The sequence below is a fragment of the Pollachius pollachius genome (assembly GCF_949987615.1).
Source record: "Pollachius pollachius genome assembly, chromosome: 13".
NCBI lineage: Eukaryota > Metazoa > Chordata > Actinopteri > Gadiformes > Gadidae > Pollachius > Pollachius pollachius.
Window position 1 is genome coordinate 6,054,614 of NC_136946.1, and position 14,537 is coordinate 6,069,150.

General features: G+C 44.1%; 1 protein-coding gene across 1 annotated transcript; it reads right to left on the reverse strand.

Annotated features, from left to right (window-relative positions):
- Positions 1-147: 147 nt before the first annotated feature.
- LOC307085021 (putative C-mannosyltransferase DPY19L4) lies at positions 148-10,453 on the reverse strand. The gene is made up of 19 exons (XM_079749641.1): positions 10,086-10,453; positions 9,779-9,946; positions 9,141-9,265; positions 8,930-9,020; positions 8,699-8,820; positions 8,234-8,379; positions 7,914-8,037; positions 7,140-7,274; positions 6,556-6,687; positions 6,035-6,136; positions 5,607-5,680; positions 5,086-5,244; positions 4,747-4,866; positions 4,307-4,427; positions 3,512-3,568; positions 3,334-3,416; positions 3,067-3,199; positions 2,265-2,423; positions 148-1,797 (listed from the first exon to the last, which is right to left on the reverse strand). Exons 1-19 carry the CDS (start codon positions 10,174-10,176, stop codon positions 1,633-1,635), a joined length of 2,307 nt encoding a protein of 768 aa, XP_079605767.1. The 5' UTR covers positions 10,177-10,453; the 3' UTR covers positions 148-1,632.
- Between the last annotated feature and the right edge of the window lie 4,084 nt (positions 10,454-14,537).

The following is a 14,537-nucleotide window of genomic DNA, read 5'->3' on the forward strand; positions in this document are numbered from 1 at the left end:
TTCGTGAGTGCATAATACATAAACTAAACTTGTGTATTTACTTTGTAATATTTTATTGGAAACAAGTTAATCACATTTAATTCACTGCACTTCACCCCTTCACAATAGTTTTTTTTAATAATCAAATATTATTTTAATTGGTTTATTTGCATAGTAGGCTACATTCAGAAAACCAAGGTAGACAGTATACGAGAATCTCAACACATTTTTGTTTATCAACTCATACACGAGGCCTGCATCGAATCACTTTTTGGTTCACACCCAATAGGACATCTTTTATGCAAACGTCAATAGTTATGGCACTGTCAGTTTAGCATTTTTTTTACTAAATGTACTTTTTATTTCTTGTACAGTATTATCTGAAACATGTCTTGGCAAGTGCTGAATAAAAGTAACATTAAAACGAAAACTTATCAAAAAATAAAAACGCATTAAAAATCAAAAGGAAAATAATTATGTTGAGGTTTTGATTGAGAATCTACGTCATGATCCAAAAAAATGGCATCTAGCTGAATACCAGAACTTAAGTTTTGATCTTAGTACCTGTACCGAGACCAGACATTACGGTGTGTACCGCATCCTTTAAAAGCTCGCTCAAAAGCAGTAACAACACAGAAACACACATTCTTGGACATCATCGTTCTCACATTAAGCTGAACAGGCAATAGGCAGGAAACGGTGACAGTTGGACACTTGACGACCATGGCCCCTAGACTTTTGACAAGAGCATGGCTTCACACGAATCAGAGAGTTAGCAGACATCTTCTCTGTCCGTCCAAGGACATTTCTCTGCAAGGACGTCAGCCTTGCACAGAAATGCAACGATTTGGACCAAACCAAACCCTTTTAAAAACCTCTTTATTCACATTACAGAATCTGAATTAAAGTGTCTTTAATTAATCGGTGGCCTTTCCAGTGTTTTCCCAACGGCACGACCCTCCCCAAAACTGCCTCCTCTTCTCCCTACTGACCACAGCCCAGTCCAGGCAGAAGACAAACAGAAACAAGGCCTTTAGAAAGACACCGTAAAAAGATTACAAGAACATGACAAAAACCAAGAGCACATTTTTGAGTCAGAATGAGAATCTGAGCATGAGGATGATCAATCAGAGAGCTGAGCGGGCAGCGAACCTTTAACCTTGCATGGATGCCTCGTAGCCCCACATCGTCATAACACGTTTCACAGGAATGTAAAGACAAGAGCGGCCGACAGTTAAAAACAGACACAGGATTCATTGGTACACCGACAGTTGACAACAAATAAATAACGCCAAGAGGGTGAATAAAACTTTGTATGCTGATTGATTTCCCCCCCAGGCAAGCAAGTCACTGGACGCGCGGTAAAATCCGCCCTCCCATACTCTTAAAACCCAGACGTGGAGTTTATTTGAGTGGCAAAGAAGCGTTTAAGGAGAACTTCAGAATCATATATCTGTTCTGGTGGGCTGTGGGTGGAGAAGCTCTTTATTTAAAATCCATCGGGTTAATCGGTGCGTCAGTGATATCATCATCATCATCATCATCATCATCATCGTGGAACTCCAGATGAATAAAGGGCATCGAGCTGGACCTTTCACACAGGGAGTGAAGCGCCACAGAGAAAGTGTTTTGGGGAGGTGGCGGGGGTGGAGGTCAGTACTGGAAGGAGATGACAGCGTTGACCCGGTAGATGTGGTAGGAGCGGTTCCAGAACACGCGGGTGAAGTAGTTGGTGTAGGGGGAGTAGTTGAGCTTGATCTCGCTGCAGAAGCGCCCGTGCTTGGAGAAGGAGTAGATCTCTCCCCGGTCGTACACCACCTGGTCGGCGAGCGGCGGAGAGGGAAAAGCATAGAGCACATCAAACACACATTCATCTCGGTTGGGTTCTCGATGTCAAGGCTTGTTGGAAGCGCTTCAAGATTGATAGATTAATTGGTTCAATTAATAAAAAATAATTGCACAATTGATTATACACATTTCAAATTGTGTTAAAAATAACATTAACGTGATAAAAAAGACATAGGTAAAACAAAAACAGATGGCATTATGGGCCTAAGAAACTAACAGTTAGGGATGCTGATATCTAGTTTGGGCCAATGGCACAAAGATACTTTTGACCACAGGTATGAGCGAGTGAGTGATTGACGGAAATAATGAGCGACTAAACAAATGAATGAATGAACGAACGAACGTGCGACTAAATGAGTGAGTCAGTGAGTGAATGAATGAATGCGCAAGTGAGTGAGTAAACGAATGAGAGGGTGAGCGAGTGTCCCTGGACTCACGTGTCCGTTGGAGATGTCCAGCAGGTCTTTCATGCGGCAGGCGGGCTTGTGCGTGTACTCGTTGCACAGGGAGTCCTCCAGGATCACGTAGTTGGTCTTCTGGGAGGTCAGGATCTTGTACACGTCCTCCGCTGACCTCCTGGCGTACACCTGGCAGGTCTGGTGGAGCCCCAGAGAAACACAGATCACCTCTCGTGGGAAAGGAGAGAACGTCACCACTTCTTTTGGTTCAATGGTGAGCGCAATACGGCGCACCTTTGGACCGATCTTTCGCTAGGTTAGTTTTAGAGTGCCGGATTCTCCAAAAAATGGCCTATAAAACGGGCAAGGGAGTATCAAAGGATTTACGGCCGAACAGATACGAGCAGCAGAGCGGAAACCTGACGAATACGCTCCAGCTGACGCCGTAGTAGGAGACCAGGTTTTTGTCAACTTCTTTTCTTTATCAACATTCATAGACGAGACAGGGAATCTCGCGTTTTAACGCACTCCTAGGAATAATGCGGTCATTGTTTTTGTGGACCCAGACGACTGGGTGTACTTTGTACTGTTAAATTAATCACAAATGTAAATGTTTATCATAGATTTTTTATGCTATATTATATTTTATACTTTATAACTGCCTCAGTGGAAAAATCAACAGGCCAAGCACTTGTTTGAACATGTAACCCTGGACATTTCTTTCCCTGGCAAAAGTTCAAACCCTCCCGCCATTGGCTGGTGGGAGGTGTTCATTCTGAACCGTCAGATGCAGGGTCAGGGGTCAGGGGTCAGAGGTCAGGGGTCAGAGGTGGGCACTCACGTCCTCGCTCCTCCTGAGCAGGCTGATGTCAAAGTAGAGCGGGAGGCTGGTGACAGCCAGCCCTGTGCACAGCTTCACCACCCCCATCACCTGGGGACTCCCCCCGAACACCGTCCCCGTGGGGGCCTGGGACCTGCAGGCGGGGCCAGAAAGAGCGAGGGAGTGAGCGTATCAGTAAGTGTGTGTGTGAGAGTGTGAGAGTGTGAGCGAGTGGGTGTGAATCCCCTCACCGTCAGTCCATTGGATAGAGTAGGTCTCAAGTCTCACCTAATCCAGTTGACCAGCTCCACTGTGTCCGTGTCGTAGACCTCCTGCAGCTCAGACAGCTCTCCCAGCACCCGGGGGAAGTACTGCCGCCCGAACAGATAAGAGGATCAGAGGATGATGAGACGGTAACCCTAACACCACTCACACAGTGTACATGCTGTAGTACAAGGAAGCTCACCTCTCTCCACAGACTGAAACCGATGATGGTGGGAACGGCTGTGCTTAAGATCAAGGCCTGGAGAGAGAGAAAGAAAATACATAAACGATCAAATCGTGAGACAAACCGTGTGATTTACGGGGGATGGGACTCAACAGGGGATCATGCAAGACCTCATTATGACTAGGGATCGACCGATATGGATTTTTTAGGGCCGATACCGATTTTCTTGAGCCGATATTTGGAGCCGACAATACCCTGGTAATCCAGAGTTCTCGGGAGAGCACAATTTGAATTTGCTCAGCGAGTCACTCTGGGAACGAGCAATATACGTATATTCTGGGCCTCCCCTGGCCCAGAACATTAATCAATCACATCGATGTATCAATATAGGCGGGCCAAAAGCGTTGCTGTTTTACCGACCGATACGGCAAGAGTCTTATCTATTGGTTAGCTCCACTGGTCTGGATACGTCACCCCTTGTATTCTTCTGATATTTTCAAATGCATGCTTGGCCCCTCGGGTTGGACCATTTTCTAAGTAAGTCTGGATTTCCAGGCTAAGCCTCCCTCAATTAACATCATAAAAATGACACAATGATGATAACAAATGTTACAATATCTCAATTTTAAAAATTAACTATTTATTGAACTGTCTGTCAATCATGCCGAAGGGAGGAAAAAAAAAAAAAAAAAAAAAAAAAAGGCAGATATCGATACACGATAAAAAACGCAAATATCGGACGATAATATTGGCCGACCGATATATCGGTCGATCACTAATTATGGCAGGGAGCGTCGAGGGCGGGAGACCTACCAGCACGACGGGGTGTATGGAGCGGAGCCTCAGCCACCTGAACACGGTCATCCAGAGGTCAGGGGAGCACACGCCGAACGCCGTCAGCATGCAGACGTGAGGCGTCCACAGGTACTTCATCCTGGGGGGCGAGGGGAGATTTAACTAATACCTAGATAGCTAACTGCCTAGCTGATATCTTGTTAGCTAACTGCAATACAAAAGGTTGACAGTCTTCATTCTATGGGATTTTATATATGATTGTGCTTTATTACTCTGGATTTTAGTTTGCATGTACATGATATGTAAAATAATGTCTGGCAGTACTTTAGTATAATTTACATTTCACCTTGTTTATACATTTTTTTGTTAGAAGAGTATATTTGTGCTTTGGCAATGGAAAGTGTTAATTTTCCATGGCAATAAATATATTTCCAGTTGAATAGTAGAGAGAGACGTACCCCTCAGACACCATGGCCAGCCCTCCAAACAACACTGTGTGGATCACGTGGTAGGCCACCTCAGGCTGCTCTCCTATTCGTCCGTCCTCCAGCCTGAGGTTGGTCTTCATTGGCTGTCCCCTGTAAAGCAGGAAGTAAATGAGAGTGAGTGCAAGAGCGAGGTTGTTTTCATTGGTTGTGATTCTGAACCGCGCCAACTCGCAAATCACATGGAATGGGTTCTAAATTGCCGTGCATTAGCGAACCGTAGTATCGTTAGCCATACATTATTAACCTTAACGAAAGCTAAACGATCGATAACAAAGGATTTGAAGTGAACGTGTAAGCTGTGTGAGCTACCTCAGCCTGGCGTAGACGGTCTGCAGGGTGGACATCAGGCACACGGACAACACCAGAAGGTAGAAGGGCAGCACCGAGGCCTGGGTCAGCCGCAGGAACAGCTCCTGGCTCGGCGACTGGAAGCCATCTTGGCACAGCAGGAAGTTGGTCACAAAGTCCCTGCAGGGGGTTGATAAAGATAGCAAATCAAAGAACACAGATAAAAAGTTGGCTTGTTAGCTTTAAATTAAAGGCTGGCGTTTCAAAGATAATGTGTAATGCTAATAATACATTTTTTAATATAAATACTACTTCAAAATATATACACTATTGCAGATATGTCCTTTAAATGCAAGTACAATTAGTAGTATTAAGTAATAACATAAGTATTCTAAAAAAAAGTATCTGTCTAACCATTAACTGTTTAAGGACATCTTTTAAGCCAAATAGGCCATTGAAGCGTACACATAAGGCTACATAGATTTAAATAATTTTATGTTCGAAATTTTGCAGCTGTGAGGTATAAATACTGTTATACTCACGTTGTTCTGTTGAAGCCAAACTTCACTTCTAAGAACTTCAAGAAGAAGTCACTGTCACCGGTTGGAAGGAGTTTCTGTGAAAATAAAATACATAAATAACAACATCAAATTATTCTGACTATGACGGTTTACTACCATTAAGTTATGTAGCAGATGTTTTAATCCAAAGTGATCTATACATTATGTAGTCAGTTTGTGTGCATTTGAGATTCCACAAGTAGGGGAATTTCAGAAAAAAAAAAAAAGAAGAAATATCAGAAATAAGTGTTTTTGAAAGGTTTTAAGGATTAACCTCAACCCTAATTTCTTGTAGTTTACATCCCCTCTTTAATTGTACAGTCCTCTCTAGTGTTTCGTGCTCCAAGTCCCCATGCTGGTCCCCTATGGCTGTCACCATGTCCACCACAGGGCAGCCACCCCAGACTCACCTTGACCAGGTAGCTGAAGGTGATTCCTGCGGTGAACACCAGGTAGAAATGGAAGAACAGCTTCAGCAGTCGGGCAAAGATCGGACCCACCTTCAAGTTTTGCTGAAATTACAGAACAAAAAGTATGTTCAGTGCTACTGCGCTATTGACACCGCAGCCGCGGCGATGCACCGCTGCTGAAATTTGAGAGCCGCTGCTTATCCCTGACGAGCAGAGAGGAGGGAGAGGAGAGGAGGGGATAGGAGAGGATGTGAGAGTGCTCCATAGTATATCTTTTTCAAAAATTACTAAAAGTAGTTCAGTATTTATTTAGTAAATCATTAAATCATTCCAACTCAAGTGGATAGGGTACTGTGGCACACTTGTTTAAAATACCTCACAATCAAACTATTTACTTCCCCATAAGTTTTAAAAGCCCAGTTAACACCTCCATCATCAGATCAAATACACTTTATTAAATCCCAGACAGGAAAATTAGGAAAACGTCACTATTCTAGATGTGAGAGAGCAGCTAACTCTACCTGGAAGTACCTGGCCAGCAGGGAGCCAATCAGCAGGCAGAGCAAGGGGCAGCCCAGGAGGCTTGGACTCTGGAAGCGGATCATGTAGACCAGGGCCAGAGAGCTCATGTACACCCGGTGGATGTCCACCACCTGCAGGGCGAGAGAGAATTGTGAGGGCTTTGGCATGCCTAATAAGGTCATAAACAATGTACTCATCAATCTATAAAACATTAGCGGGCAACTTCCATGGAAGCATCCACAATTAACTAATCCAGCTAACGTGAGATACATCTTGATCAATCAATTAAACATTGTACAGTTATACATGTTATGCAGTGTAAACAACTTTTATTGAATAAGAGTTAGATATTTAGCAGACTCTTGTTAAGTTGATATATATATTAAAAACAATTGTGGTTAAGGTATCACGCTAACAACTGGATTATGCCGTTCCTCATTCCGGACTCCAATCACTATCTTCCCTATCCACGCGCGCATGTGCGCGCACACACACACACACACACACACACACACACACACACACACACACACACACACACACACACACACACACACACACACACACACACACAGAGAGCTACCTTGCGCGTGGGCACCAGGTCAAAGGCATCCAGCAGCAGAAGGCACAGGGCCTGGATGAAGAGCACGTAGTGGCTGTGCTCCCACAGCAGCAGGAAGGAGAAGGTGGTGGCGCTCACCGTCAGGTGGCAGAACAACTACGGGGACACGGACACACAGGGGGCTTCCTGTTAGCAGCACACCGCGGCACCCCTCACCGTGGCGCCACGGTGACAAAAAGACCCGAACGGCCCGCATCCTCTACCGAGAACATCTCGTCTCCCGTCTCGTCTGCTCACCTCAATGGGAGCAGCTGTGCCCTCTGTTGTGTGAAGCGCTCGTGTTGAGGTTAGAAGACGCGTCCTGTTGTGATGCACTCGGATACAGAGGCTGCTATCGTGCACCTGACTACCACTGATAAAACGATCATTTTTATAAATCGACTAACCTTGCTTTTACTAAAAAAGGCCCCCCTTGTTTTGTGTGTGCAGGGACTCAAAGGTTGATTATTTGAAAGTTCCCTTTGTGTCGCGTTGGGTAATAGCATCTGCTAAAGGATTAAGCCTGAATGTAGGACCTGTGGGGACCAGAGCTTGAAATCTTAAGTTTTAAAAAACGCGTAGAAAATAAGTGGATCAAGGCAATCCTGTATATCACACCATCATGGTATTAGTTTACCCATGTAATCCATATTCAAGCAGAAGACATGGACTACACGTGTCACATGTCAGTGAGACAAACGATTGGCTGATACTGTATGTTACTGAGGTCCAAGGTTCCCAGGGGCGGAGCCTCACCTCTTGGGAGGGGCCAACACTGTTGCTGAGGAAACCGGTGAGGGCGGCCACCTGCCAGGAGAAGTAGGGCAGCGCCCAGTTCTCCCGCAGTGGGATGGCTTGGTCCAGCTGGGTCGTATCCGACCTGCACACCACAAAGACATCCATCCTCTTGATTATTATCAGCTTGAAACGTTTGAAAAAATGATTCAACTATTCAACTTTACCCCCTGTGCAGGTTTTCAAATGAAACTATTGTCTAAGTTAATCAATGTTTCCTGCTGGGAAGGTAAAAGCGGAAACAGATGTGTGTCTCTTTGGCAGTTGGTCTCAGCGCTCACTTGTTGATGACGAACCAGGCCACGGCCAGCATGCCCGCCACCCAGGTGCCACTCATCACCCAGCTGGTGACGAACAGGGCGGTGACGTACAGCGCCTGCAGACAGAACACCGCCCCGATGTAGAAGCAGATAGGATCCATGAAGTCCTGAGGTCAGGGGGGCGGGGGAGAGAGAGAACAGGGGCTGCTGTTACTTCAATGCCCTTAGGAAGCGACAGGAAGATATGGTTCCATGATTAGTAATGTGAGTGGGTGAGCGAGAGAGTGAGAGAAGGAAAGAGATTAAGAGAAAAGGGGAAATGCCGATATAGACCACAAGGTAATGATGTATGACTCAAGAGTAAAGGAATGGGATTCCCCTGTTGCTGCGAATATGTCGTGACATGTACATCCCCCAGGCCTCCAAAAATAAACTCCAGATCCAGATTTTTACGTAACAAAAGATTTCCATTAGACCCTGACTCACCTGGCTTTCTGTGACTCTGTACACAAATGCAGTGATGATTTCTGGGTAAAGAGACAAGCGCTCCACTGCATTGATGGTCTCCCCAGAGATGGTTCTGTTATCCACTGTAAGCTCCAAGACGCCTGGAAGACCACATGTAAACACACAGGAATAAACGTTTGAGTAACAGGACTTAAACCATGTGGATATGGAGGTGAGGTGACATTCAATTCTGATACAAAAAACAATCACCCATTTCAAAAGAAGGTGCAGACAGCATGTGTTTGAAGTAGTAATAGTAGAAGCCACTGCCTCCCTGCAATGAGATCTCTCGCTCCAGCTCCTAGCATACAACACAATGAAAATTGCATCAATTTTTTTTTTTTTACAATCGTTCAAAAGATCGACCAGGAGGAAGTGTGACTGAATGCTATCACCTGAACACACATCACGTCACGCTCACCTGGCGGTTTGAAAACCAAAACTTCCTGTCATGGTAGGTGGACAGGTAGCCCGTGTAGACGGCACCACACGCGACCGCTGCCAGGCACCCAAAGAACAGCTTCACGGCCCGCTGCAGAGTGCCCGCTGGTTGGAGGGACAACCGTTAATAAACATGTTAGACGTCTGTTTGTTTCTATGGAGATGTGTGAGAGAGACCTGGAACGATTGTTGGTGAAAAAAAAATGTTGACATGGATCAGGGTATTTTCTTGGGAGCCAATAGTGAGCATCAATATAGTGACATTGGATGAACGACTACATACTAGCTACGACTAAAATATCAATAACCTAGTTATTATCGTGTTATGTGTTCAGGAACCCAATCTGACAGGAGAGACTACTGATTATATTTAGATTTATTTATATTTTACATTTATGGCATTTTAGCAGACGCTTTCACACATTCAGACACCGACGGCGGGGTCGACCATGCAAGGGGATAGCCCGGTCATCGGGAGCATTTAGGGTGAGGTGTCTTGCACAGGGACACCCAGCTAGGAGGACCCGGGGAATGAAATAGCAACCTTCCGTTTACAAATAAACCCGCTCTAAGCCGTTCCACAATACTAATTAGTAGTATTTGTGTTTACATACTTACACTTTGAGCTGCTGTTACACTTTTTATCAGAGGACTTTTCGGCGGTAACTCCATTCTCCTGCGCCGCATCAGGCTCCTCTCCGCTGGGCTCCTTCTTGCCCTCCTCGGTCACCTCCTCGCCGCCCTTCTCTTCGTCTTGGTTGCTCTCCGTCGAGCACTCATCCGCAACTGTTAATAAAAACTAACTTGTTAAGAGAAACTAGTAGTTATCACGGCATGGAAAGGACTCATATACACCAAGTGCAGGGTACAACGTTGACTATCAGCATCGGTGGTGAAGATAGCATGTTAGCATAGCCTAACTTACGTGCAGTTGGAGAGTTGAGCTCCGTCGGCGGCTCTTCGTCTTCTTCTCCCCCGGCCATTGGGTTAGTTCCTCGGCATCTTAATTCAGCCATTTCCTCAATATCACAGACGAGGACCTCGTCCCGCTCCAGGAGAACACAGCATGCTATGTCATTAGCATACGTACGTCAAGCGAATGCCTCTTATCACCTCGGTATTTCAGATCCAGTAACACTACTCCCGGTGTCATGGGGGCTAAAAGTGGGCTGCGGTTCCGCCTGCTTCGGTGTCGCGAACAGCGGCTCAAGGTTGCGTGCCAGGACGGGGGAAACTTGGCATATCGTTAGCTGCAACGACCGCAGCCACCCAGTGAAGCTGTTGAGCTGCACTTGACTCAGAATAACACTAGTGTCCAAGGAGGAAATAGCAAGAGAAAAAAAACACTCGATCTCAGCCAGAGACTATAGATGAGACGCTTTGCAAATGTCCATCGATGTGACTGGGTGTCAGTGGTGTACTGTGTCATGGCCTAGGGGAGTGCTAGGGTTGATGGTGGTGACCCACTAAATGCTTATTACCATTGGAAAATGGATGTCAGAATATTGACAGTCAATATTGCTTCACCCTATTTGAGAGAAGCAGCTCCAACACGATTTCTGGCCCCAGAATCACTCAACAATAATTGATATACGGACGAAGAAATTTGATTTTCTGAAAGGTTCAATCTAGTTTTTTCTTTTTCATTCATCTTGGTTGGACGCTTTCGTGACATATTTCATGTTATATTTGAATGTAAGGCTGTAGGAAACGAATCAATGTATGAAAGTTGATTTAATACTTTTGAATGACAAAATCATTTTCCACTTCATTTTCTTTTCAAAACCTGTGTAAAGTTGAACTTAAGTGACATACTAATGGATAATATATAAAATGACGCATAAATCTAAATAAAAAGGTACACAGAAAAAAATAACATTGAATAAAAATGTTCCACTACAATAAAATATTTAAATGATCATTAAAATCTTTTGAATTTTAAAAAACATTTAAAGATTTTCTATGACTAACTATCTAGACCAGGGGTGGGCAACCCTAGGCACGCGTCCCACCACTGGCACGGGGCAGCATAATCATTGGCACACTTAAAAAAAAAAAACAATAAAAAAAAAACCTTTTTTATTTTTCTTTTATTATTATTAAAAAAAAATCACAGCACAATGCGGCAGCATAATCATTACTACCGACCTTTTTTGCAATTTATTCTGTTTTGGGCATTTCCTCCCAGTGCAAATATGTTTAAAATAGTTACAGAAACCAGTGTTCTGAAATGGGATCAATTAATAGTTTTTAAACCTATGTTGTGAGTAATAGAGAAGAAAATATTTAAAATATTGTTGCAAGTGGCCTTTATGCATCGCCTTCACATGGTTTTGCAAAGCTGTACATGTCGTAAAGATATTGATGTGGATGGTTCCAACACTCTCATATATTCTCGTTTTTTACATTTCTCACAGTGCAAATATGTTTTTGAATGAGTTTCTGAAAATGGTGTTTTAAGATGGGACATGTGTAATTATAATTTGTAAGCCCATGTTGCAAATATAACAACTAAAAAAACATTTAAAATGTTGATGCATGATTGTGGACTGTATGGAAATAGTACCATTCCAGGTTTTCTGGAAATGTTTTTGGTTGCTGTAATTCAGCTTAATTTTTAATATATTGTTGCTTAAGGCACACCCATTAACGAGAAAATGTAAAACTGGCACTGCAAGTTGAAAAGGTTGCTGACCCCTGATCTAGACATTTCTGAAATCATACCTGCAAACTCATTTGGGTTGAAAAAGGTGACAAACTAAACTGTTGCATGGGGGTCTGGGGGAATCCCTCCCAGCCAAATTTTGCTATTTTAACATGTAAATTAAGCATTCTGGTGTACTCCATGAAGAAAATAAAGGGAAAAGACAACATTTTCTTATGGTAAAAATGGCACATTTATTAACCCATAAACTGGTCAGTTAAGAACATTTTAAATGTGAAAAGGTCTATCCTCTATTACCATTGTTTCTGCTGCTACATGGGGGCGCTATACCACACATGAACATTTAGGACAGGTAAACAGTAAATCCCATTGGCCAAATTTGGCAATATATCAACATAATATTAATTTCATTTTTTCATCCTTTTGGCCTGGACAAGCCTTTCAAGGGCCCGTTTCTCTGCTTGGCCATGTGCCTCTTTCGGGCCACACTATCGTTCTCCACCACCTCTGCCCTATTACCAGCAGCACTGGTAGATGGCTGGCAGCCAAACTCAACCCTCCTTTCCCTGATTTCAAGCTGATTTTCCTGTCGTTGGGCTTTGTCCCTAGTTCCAGCTGCACTAATGTTGGAACACAGCCTCCTTTCTACCTCCCCAAACTTCAAATCATCCCTTCTGAACATTTCCACCCCAGTCTGGTTCCTGGTCTGCAAAGTGTATTAAAAAGTCTGCACAGCACTGAGGGTGGTGATTTTCATTGATGTTGATCAATGATGTTCCCCATGACACTGAAGGACTCAACCAGGGCACCATGGAAAATTGAGAGGGCATCCTTGACTGCCTGACACAGTGCGGGATACTTCCCTGTATTGAAGACGACGGCCCACCACTGGACAACATCCTCTCCATTCTGAAAACTGGGAAGCGCCTGGTCAACATTAAAATGCAGAATTTCTTGGTCTGTGTCAGCATCTGGTGGCAGCAGGTGACCCATCATATGTGTGAGCTTCCTCAAGTTCGGCTTCCTCCTCGAGTTTCACTCTGCAAAGGCAGCTTCTTTTGCAGGTATTTTGCACAGGTTTTGTATGCCTGGGACACTTCCTGCAGGAATGGCTTCGGTAGCTGAAACAGATCAACAATACTTATAGTAGGTGGAATTACAGTGGGGCAAAAAAGTATTTAGTCAGCCACCAATTGTGCAAGTTCTCCTACTTAAAAAGATGAGAGAGGCCTGTAATTTTCATCATAGGTATACCTCAGCTATGAGAGACAAAATGAAAAAAAAAAAAACTAGAAAATCACATTGTCTGATTTTTAAAGAATTTATTTGCAAATTATGGTGGAAAATAAGTATTTGGTCAATAACAAAAGGTCATCTCAATACTTTGTTACATGCCCTTTGTTGGCAATGACAGAGGACAAACGTTTTCTGTAAGTCTTTACAAGGTTTTCACACACTGCTGCTGGTATTTTGGCCCATTCCTCCATGCAGATCTCCTCTAGAGCAGTGATGTTTTTGGGCCTTCGCTGGGCAACACAGACTTTCAACTTCCTCCAAAGATTTTCTATGGGGTTGAGATCTGGAGACTGGCTAAACCACTCCAGGACCTTGAAATGCTTCTTACGATGCCACTCCTTCGTTGCCCGGGCGGTGTGTTTGGGGTCATTGTCATGCTGAAAGACCCAGCCACGTTTCATCTTCAGTGCCCTTGCTGATGGAAGGAGGTTTTCACTCAAAATCTCACGATACATGGCCCCATTCATTCTTTCCGTCACACGGATCAGACGTCCTCGTCCCTTGGCAGAAAAACAGCCCCAAAGCATGATGTTTCCACCCCCATGCTTCACTGTAGGTATGGTGTTCTTTGGATGCAACTCAGCATTCTTTCTCCTCCAAACACGACGAGTTGAGTTTTTACCAAAAAGTTCTATTTTGGTTTCATCTGACCATATGACATTCTCCCAATCCTGTTCTGGATCATCCAAATGCTCTCTAGCAAACTTCAAACGGGCCCGGACATGCACTGGCTTTAGCAGGGGGACACGTCTGGCACTGCAGGATTTGAGTCCCTGGCGGCGTAGTGTGTTAGTGATGGTAGCCTTTTTTTACTTTGGTCCCAGCTCTTTGGAGGTCATTCACTAGGTCCCCCCGTGTGGTTCTGGGATTTTTGTTCACCGTTCTTGTGATCATTTTGACCCCACAGGGTGAGATCTTGCGTGGAGCCCCAGATCGAGGGAGATTATCAGTGGTCTTGTATGTATTCCATTTCCTAATAATTGCTCCCACAGTTGATTTCTTCACACCAAGCTGCTTACCTATTGCAGATTCAGACTTCCCAGCCTGGTGCAGGTCTACAATTGTGTTTCTGGTGTCCTTTGACAGCTCTTTGGTCTTGGCCATAGTGGAGTTTGGAGTGTGACTGTTTGAGGTTGTGGACAGGTGTCTTTTATACTGATAAGGAGTTCAAACAGGTGCCATTAATACAGGAAACAAGTGGAGGACAGAGGAGCCTCTTAAAGAAGAAGTTACAGGTCTGTGACAGCCAGAAATCTTGCTGGTTTGTAGGTGACCAAATACTTAATTTTCCACCATAATTTGCAAATAAATTCTTAAAAAAATCAGACAGTGATTTTCTGGATTTTTTTTTTTTCATTTTGTCTCTCATAGCTGAGGTTTACCTATGATGAAAATTACAGGCCTCTCTCGTCTTTT

What these genes read in the sequence shown, in the direction of transcription:
- LOC307085021 (XM_079749641.1), bottom strand. Translation starts at nt 10,176, where the DNA reads ATGGCTGAATTAAGATGCCGAGGAACTAACCCAATGGCCGGGGGAGAA. An exon ending in GCTCAACTCTCCAACTGCAC is followed by an intron (nt 9,947 to 10,085) that starts GTAAGTTAGGCT and finishes TTTTATTAACAG; the next exon opens with TTGCGGATGAGTGCTCGACG. An exon ending in GTTTCAGTCTGTGGAGAGAG is followed by an intron (nt 3,417 to 3,511) that starts GTGAGCTTCCTT and finishes TTCGGGCGGCAG; the next exon opens with TACTTCCCCCGGGTGCTGGG.